Source organism: Choristoneura fumiferana, chromosome 19, assembly GCF_025370935.1.
Source record: "Choristoneura fumiferana chromosome 19, NRCan_CFum_1, whole genome shotgun sequence".
NCBI classification, from domain to species: domain Eukaryota; kingdom Metazoa; phylum Arthropoda; class Insecta; order Lepidoptera; family Tortricidae; genus Choristoneura; species Choristoneura fumiferana.
In genome coordinates this window covers 1,595,594-1,603,994 of record NC_133490.1, presented here as the reverse complement: position 1 = coordinate 1,603,994, position 8,401 = coordinate 1,595,594, and the positions used below count along the sequence as shown (strand labels likewise).

The 8,401-nt window shown below is 38.0% G+C and overlaps 2 protein-coding genes across 2 annotated transcripts; one reads left to right on the top strand and one right to left on the bottom strand.

The window, feature by feature from the left end:
* Positions 1 to 4,509: 4,509 nt before the first annotated feature.
* LOC141438666 (phospholipid scramblase 1-like) lies at positions 4,510 to 5,563 on the top strand. Its single transcript, XM_074102547.1, has one exon. It carries the CDS (start codon positions 4,628 to 4,630, stop codon positions 5,246 to 5,248), a length of 621 nt encoding a protein of 206 aa, XP_073958648.1. The 5' UTR covers positions 4,510 to 4,627; the 3' UTR covers positions 5,249 to 5,563.
* A 34-nt stretch (positions 5,564 to 5,597) lies between these two features.
* On the bottom strand, positions 5,598 to 6,384 carry LOC141438664 (protein lethal(2)essential for life-like). The gene has a single exon (XM_074102546.1). It carries the CDS (start codon positions 6,269 to 6,271, stop codon positions 5,699 to 5,701), a length of 573 nt encoding a protein of 190 aa, XP_073958647.1. The 5' UTR covers positions 6,272 to 6,384; the 3' UTR covers positions 5,598 to 5,698.
* Between the last annotated feature and the right edge of the window lie 2,017 nt (positions 6,385 to 8,401).

Below are 8,401 nucleotides of genomic sequence, written 5' to 3'. Positions count from 1 at the left end.
GGAATGTAATTTAACACTTAAATTCAGAAAAACTAAGAGGTGCGAGCTAGCTCTCTCGCTCGCTCTGCTTGAGATGCCATAGGCCAAACCTCTAGGCTAACACAACACTCCAACTTTTTTATAAGTAACAATAATTTTCTAAAAAAAAATAATTATCATAGCGCATCCATCCCATCTCTATTCCATCACCAACAATATATATAGCCCAGCCGTAGCTATGCGAACAAATATATTATATTTTCCTATATGCTAGTTCCATCATTTATACTTTATTACTATATATACGTACAACTATTTATATATGTCATGTTTGTCTCTGTACTGTATATATGTGTGAGGGGTAGGCAGTCAATTAAAGATTTCTTCCTTAATAAGAACGGGGATGTATTTTCTTTTACTAATACAAAAGTACAATAGATAAACTTATACAGGGAGCTCGTTTCTGAGATGGTTCATCATTACTATAAGTATAATGTAGAGCACGCTGTAGCTCTTTTAAGTTGATTCACTGTCGAATAGTGGTCGTGGTTTAGAATCAGCTGCTACAAAATTCGAAAATCGAAGTTCGTGTCGTTCCGTCCCTGACGCTTATACTGTTTCATACGAGAGTGAGAGGAAAAGGACAATGCGAACTTCGATTTTCAAATTTCGGAGTAAGCCTTCAGTAGTGAACCTTTATGACGACAATCTTGGGATGATTTCAAAAAAAAAAAACGCTTAATAATTCACAAGTTTACAGTACTTAAGTAAGTATATTATTATAGTTACGCCCAGCGGACCCCAAACTAGGCTGAGCCTGTATCCTGGGACCCTGGAGTGCAACATGTGAAACAATACAAAAGTGCAGCGTAGGACGTCCACCAACGAGATGGATGACCTGCTGACCTGGTTAAAGCCGCGAGTTCACATGGATGCTAGCCGCTTCCAACTGAAACAACTGGAGGCCTATAAGGGAAGGATTTACTTACCTAGTTACCTATCCTCGCACAGCACATCTCTAGTGGAAACAAATGAGCGTAGCGAGGCGAGGTAAACGAAGCGTTTCTATTGGTTCATGAAAAACACATCCTCACACATCCCTGGCGGAAACGGCGCCATAAACTGCATTCAAATTTATATGTCGTGTTGTGTTGCTCTCTGTCTCTGTCTCGCTCTCCTTTCTCTATAGCTTTGATGCGACACAACACAAGCCGTCACAACACACTGCATCAGTGCCTCTAGTGGCGTTTTCACAAAACATTCGTTTACTATTCGAAGACGTAAATCGAGCGTTCGATCGTCGATACGTAGCCGCCACGTCCACGGTGCGGCGTCGTCGCCCGTTTTCGTTACGATACGCGGACGAAATAGCAGGGCTAACTGCGAAACTCGAAACTCGAAGCTCCCTCTCGCTCTCGTATTAAATAGTATAAGTCTCAGAGGGACCGCACGAGACGAACTTCGAGTTTCGAGTTTCGTAGTAGCCCTGTAGTTTACGTAGCAATGTAGCAAACCTACACTCACAAAAGTTGTTGCGCAAACTTTCCACTAGAGGCGCTGTCCGTGTTTCCATACAAATTGAGATTTTAACGCGAACGCGATCGAGACGTAAGTATTTTGTGAACAGTGCCCCTAGTGTAAGTTTTCGGTTACAAAATACGTCTCGACCGCGTTCGCGTTAAAATCTCAATTTGCATGGAAACACGAACAGCGCCTCTAGCGGAACGTTTGCGATGTTCGTGTTTCCGTACAAATTGAGATTTTACGCGAACGCGATCGAGACGTATTTTGTAACCGTAAACTTACACTAGGGGTACGGGAAAATACACTAAGCATACAGATAAATGTGAACGCAACCATATAAAATGTATGAAACCAATGCCGTTCTGATGCGTCACGACACAACACGACAGACAAATGTGAATACGGCTTTACGGCTGATACGAGGTTTACTGATGTTTCGGCGAATAACGTTTGGCAACCTGTTTCATTTCGCTACTTTTCATTTCCCTACTGTTTAATATTTCTGAAACTGTAAATATTTCAGGATTTTTATAAAACTAACCTAACCTAACCAAAAAGGTACACGATGGCCCTGAAATTAATCCTGAAATATTTACAGTTTTAAAGTTTGCGAAATGAAACGTTGTGAAAAGGCAGTACCTACCCGCTGATATCATGATGATGATGATGATGATGAACCTTTTATTTTGTGTTGGGTCCACAGCTGGGAAGCTGCGTGAGATTCTACTGCGATACCAAACCAAGTTCATTTCGGTTTGGGTACTTCGAGGGTACTCATTTAATCCCTTTATCATTCCTTTGCCCTTTGCAAAAAGGTCACGGTTAAAAAACCGGTCAAGCGCGAGCGTGACTCGGACCGGGTTCCGTACCTAACAATATACCTGAATGTTTGGGATTACCATGTACATCGAGTTTTCAACGAAGTAGTTATGAGCATGCTAAATTTTATCAGTCAATTTTCAATAATGAGATGCATTATATAAGGGTTGCTACCTACTTATTAATTGAGCAAACGTACTAGTTAGTATTATTTAACGCAAGGTATAAAAAAAGGAGCCGTGGTGGCCTAGTGGTTTGACCTATCGCCTCTCAAGCAGAGGGTCGTGGGTTCGAACCCCGGCTCGCACCTCTGAGTTTTTCGAAATTCATGTGCGGAATTACATTTGAAATTTACCACGAGTTTTGCGTTGAAGGAAAACATCGTGAGGAAACCTGCACAAACCTGCGAAGCGTTTCAATGGTGCGTGCGAAGTTCCCAATTCGCACTGGGCCCGCGTGGGAACTATGGCCCAAGCCCTCTTGTTCTGAGAGGAGGCCTGTGCCCAGCAGTGGGACGAACTGAAAGAAAATGACGTATATAGGCTGGAATGATGATGATAAAAAATATATTTGACTGAAAGAAAATAAATGAAATTAAAGTAATAAAATTGTTTGGCATTGTGGTGACTACAAGTGATTATAATTCTTTTAGGTAGGTATTTAAGTAATTTTAGTTGTAAACTATGTAGGTACATACCTAGATACATAGTTTCAAACATAATAACTGTATTGTTTTTTTAAATAAATGAAATGAAATGAATGAATATAGCAGTATTAGAAGAAATTACATTTTTTTATGGACTAGGGGGAAAACGAGCAATTGGATCGCCTGATGGTAGATTACCGTCGCCCATGGACAACTGCAACACCAGAAGAGTCACAAGTGCGTTGCCGGCATACCTACCTAGATCTACGTAGTATAATAAAAACGCCCAACCGAAAACGCAAGTGTAAGGAAGGACTGGCCAAAATACAGTATTTTGCATACTCTATATACTATTTTAACAGTATCTAGTAAAATATGTACTATATATAATAATATAGTGCGCTTCACAACCCTAGCTATATCGTCCGACATATTCGACTGTGTTCATTTTGGATTTGTTAAAAAAGTGGAGGAAAATTTCCGGTTCAATTTGTAATAAGTACATGTTTATGACGTAGGTATTCCTTTCTATAAATATATAGGTACCTAGTCTTTACGAATAACTACCCAAATATAGAAAATATTAAAATATTTTAATTTCACCAAAACCTAAGGCATATCTATAGAATTTATTCAAGAACGCCAAAATATAACAGTAATTTATTGATCATAATTTCGAGTTTTCGATTTTCCATTTGTATTTCCTGACGGTCCTAAATCCTCACGGTTAAACTTTCTGTGAAATGATAATTCGGTCAACATTTTATTCTATGAACATTTTGAAGAACTGTATTGGTGCGTTAGCTAGTCGCGTAAAATACAAAGAAATAACGTCGTACTTTTAGCTGTTTACGTATTTTTTCATATTCAATAAACATGTTTTGGGGTAAGGGTCGTTCACCCCGACTGAGGCAAATTACCGGCGAATACTTCTTAAATATATTTCATATGAGAAGAAAAGGCATTTATTTGGCAAGTAGGACACACTATAATGTAAATATCTACTTCGATGTTGTTGATATGAAATAAATGTTTTCTATTTTGCACATACATAACCACGTACCTAGAAGTAGCTATTTACTATATTTAAACCAACATTTACAAAATAAAAGCCTTTAAAGTACTATTTTATAAAAGTAAAAAGTAAATAATTACTTCATTGATAAATTAGTTTTTTGTTGTTAGCAGCGCCCTCTCCGTTCAAACACTAGAATGACGAAGGTAATTAGTTAGCTACGCTGAACTTGGTGAGCAACATGCTTTGATCTCTCTTATGCTCTCGGCGGTGAGCCGAGTTAAATAGTACGCAAATAAAGCCACAGATGTCACTGTTCGCAAAATGTTAAGAATTTGTGGAATTATTTAAATACAATTTTAGTTACTTGATAGTATATTGATTAAATTAAGTATTTATCTTAGTATTTAAGAAATGCTAGATTGGATTAAAAAAAATAGCAGCACGTTTATTTCAAAATAATATCATACATTCGACGAACCATTTGTTGTATTTTATTTTATTTTCTGTCAAAAATTGACAGACATTGACTTGTCACCCTATAACAATTTTGCAACAACAAACTGAACAAACTTCCACTACCAACCAGCAAATTACGGATAGATCAAACAATCTGAAATAATGAAGAGCTGAGAAATATCTAAATGAAACTAACCCCCGCCAAAAACAAAGAAAAATGGATGGCATGCCCAGTTGACTTCGTCGAGTTCCCTGGCTTGGCGTACATTTATCATTTAAACGAGCTAATTATATCTAAGAAACTAGACGCACTACACGAATGTTTTGGTAAAATAGAACTTGGATATACCATTTATAACAAAAACGGTGAAAAAGTGTTTCTAGCGGTAAGATATCACCTCGACCAAACTTTTTTGATGAAAATATTCAATCACTATGGCAATGAAGTGATAAATATAAAAATATCCAAGCCTAGTGCTTGGTTCTGCAACAAGGCTTTGGTTTGGGCACCTCCTGACAACTACGTAGGTGCCGTGGAACAGAGACCAACTATCAAGGATAAATTCACTTTCGCAGATAAATTCTTAGTAAAAAATTCGCAGAACGAAGTCGTTCTAGACATAATTGCTAACGGAGTGAACAACTTTGTGTATAGCTTGAACTCGTGCGGCGAAGAAGTGGGGGTGATTATGGAGAAATGGGGGGGAGGGAAGAACTTTGGGGTGTCTTTTCCTGAGGATCTGCGGGTGGGGGACAAAGCTGTGGTGCTGGGCGCGTGTTTTTTGATAGGTTGCCTTAAATATTGAATTTTACGTGATTCTTTAGGCCATATTATTATAAATACCTATACATACACGTTTTTAGTATGATAAAAAAAACTAGCGCATAAAGTTTATTTAATAAACTTCATCGCCAATCGCTTTTCCTGCCTCTAACGCTCAGACTAAACTTTAGCTGTCTAATTAGGTATTAAAATCATAAAATGGCAAAAGACTAAAATCTCGTATTTTTCTATCTACCTGTTCCTAAGTTCCTAACCACTTTCCTTTTATCCTCTGATAGGTACTAAAAAGCCTGTATCTTACACCCTTAAGTGGTACATTTTCTGATTACTGTAGGAAATAAATTAAACAACAACATACAAATCATCTTTTATTTATTACTTAATCTCAAAAATCAGTCTTAACAAATGGAACATCTTAATTGCAAGGTTCGTACTTAATCATTATTACAATAAGAAAAGACTTAAAATAAAGTTAACGTCGCCTCTTCTTCTGCGGCGACTTCTCTTTCTCTTCTTCATTCTCCACGTGATCTCCATTCTCTATCTGCTCATCCTCATGCTTCCTCCTCACTGGTCCAGTTTGGGTGATAGGAACCGCTCTTTCACCTTTATTCTTCGACGCCTTCGGAGCAACCACCGTCAGCACACCATCCGATGACAATCTTGACTCCACAGTTTCAGGATTGCAGTCTTCAGGCAAAACATATCGCCGTTTAAACTCGCGGGAAATAAATCCATGCTCATCTTCCTTTTCTTCGTGTTTCCCTTCAATAATAACGCAGCCGTCAGCTGTTTTGACTGATATCTCTTCCGGAGCGAAATGTTGGACGTCCATGTTGATTTGGAATTTATCTTTGTCCGTTTTGATAGTGGAGCCGACGTCGCGAGCCGCTAAAGACAGACGACGCCACGGGCGGGTGTAATGCCGGGAGCGCGCAGGGCGATCGAAAATGTCCGTCAAGAAGTCAGTCGGCGATAAATCTAAACCAAATAGTTGGTCCCGAAGTCGCCGAGGACGCATTTCGTCGAATAATAGCAGCGCCATAGTCTGAGTAACTTGTTTGTAGCTTCTAGTTCGCTTTGAGTAGGTATCGCAAATCGTTCTCTTTCGCTTGCTGGCTGAACAATGACGCCGACTCACTCGGCCATGGTGTTTTATATGGCTGGAATTATAATCGAGCAATTACAGGAACATTCTTGAATAAAGCGACATCTAGCGGCGAGTGGCGGTAGTTTTAAGATGCCTCGAGAATCACTCGGAACTCTACTCTCTATATGGTTAGCTTATAGGTTCCGCTATTAACTAATAGATGGCGCCTAAAATCAATATTGCAGTAAAATTTCATTTTCTCTCTATTTATTGGTATTTGCGTCAAAAATTTAGCAATTTAGCTGTCCATTAGTTGCCCACTATTATATTTTATTGGAAAAATGAGCGTATTTGGAGAAAAATTAGACAGTCAGACGACAAGTTTTTTACTGCGTTATCTACTCGCCGATAGATGTCACTAAAGCATGAGCCATAAGCCAAACAGAGATGAAGCTAGAAAATTCGTGAATATTCCCACGGATGGGAAGTAGGTCGTTGTAAGGAGGACTGGGGAGAGCGAACTTGGGGTGGCGTTACAATAGAACCATCTGGAATTTATGCATTGAGATCTAATTCGATTTAATTGAAAACTTTGAATTACAAGTTTAGGTAGGACAAGGTCAAATTAAACATCGCCTGTCATAACATAGGTACATAATAATGAAGTAGGTACTTATAGGTTAGTTCCTTCATTTATTCATAAAAAAAATAACTTAATAACCAATTTAACAGGAGATTACGACCACAAGTGCACGTTTTGGTTTAATTAATTTGGCAGTTTTGTGAAAATTGGTCTAAAATTATTTATTACTAACCTATGTAGATATCGCACACGTGGAGCCAACATAACAAAGAAAATGTACCTACGCGAACTCAATGAGTGTTCTAGGCTAAAATTAATATCCAGACACAAGACTTAACAATAAAATTGTGTGAGTAAAGCACTTACCTAGGTACCTATATTTTAATTTGTTTTATCGTACCTACCTAGTTGTATCGGCACAAATTGTCCGTTATTTTATTACATTTCCCACCTCAAAAATAACGTAAGTAGGTAGGTGTATAATGTTTTAAATAAATAAGTACCTAATAGCCACGCTGAGCTAATTTTGGTAAGTATAGGTACTTACTAAGTATTAATTTATTTTCCGTTTAGTTATCGCTCGTACAAAACCATGCATTGACTAGACTTTTTAATGCTATTGATCGTAAGTAATCAAGTTTCAGCTGTAGGAAATCTATCTACTTTTTTAATAGGTAAAATAAATTATTGGCTATTACAAGCTTTTATTTAGTTTCACCTGTCCCGTTGCCTGTCTGTCTGTCTCCGTCTCTCTGTCTGTCTGTAATCACATCTTGCATGTTAACTTTGACCAACTTCCAGTAGTCAGATTGAGTTGAAATTTAGAATGCTTATGTAAATCGTGTGACAATACAATAATATGGTAGTGACATCCTGGTAGTCCAGCCAGGATCGTCTCCGCAGGACGGAACTCTTCAACGGTTAATAGCATCGACTTGAAATTTGGTATGCAAATGTAGTTTGGGTGACAACGCCAGTACAGTCAACAAAAAGTACAGTCAGCAAAAAGCTTGTATTGAAAATGAAATTTTTATGGTTACCTACCTAGGTTATTTATCCCGCTATCCCGGCAAAGAGCAGTTTCCCGCAGGACACACAGACGAATTTTTGGGATTACAGCATTAAATAGCAATGCAGCATTACTTATATATAAAAGTAGCAAAAATCGTAGATTAAATACAGTAACAGAAACCATTAATTAATTAAGTAATTTAGGGTCAAACGGGCATTCCGTTCTTGAATGTCATTCGATGACCATTCAATAACCTTGGCCTTAGTTTTAAACAAAAGCCACATAATAGGTACGAAATGGCATCAATTAAGGGCTGGGTCATTGACACATAGTGAATTTAGGAATACAAATTTATGATATAAGTAAGATAAACTTTTAATGACTCCACGCACAGCACAGGAGTGTCTGGTTTATTTAAAGGTTACCATAAGGGTGCATATAAGTAGGTGTTTTTATTTAGATTAAATGATCGCGACTTCTAGAAAATTCT

What these genes read in the sequence shown, in the direction of transcription:
- LOC141438664 (XM_074102546.1), bottom strand. Translation starts at nt 6,271, where the DNA reads ATGGCGCTGCTATTATTCGACGAAATGCGTCCTCGGCGACTTCGGGAC.
- LOC141438666 (XM_074102547.1), top strand. Translation starts at nt 4,628, where the DNA reads ATGAAACTAACCCCCGCCAAAAACAAAGAAAAATGGATGGCATGCCCA.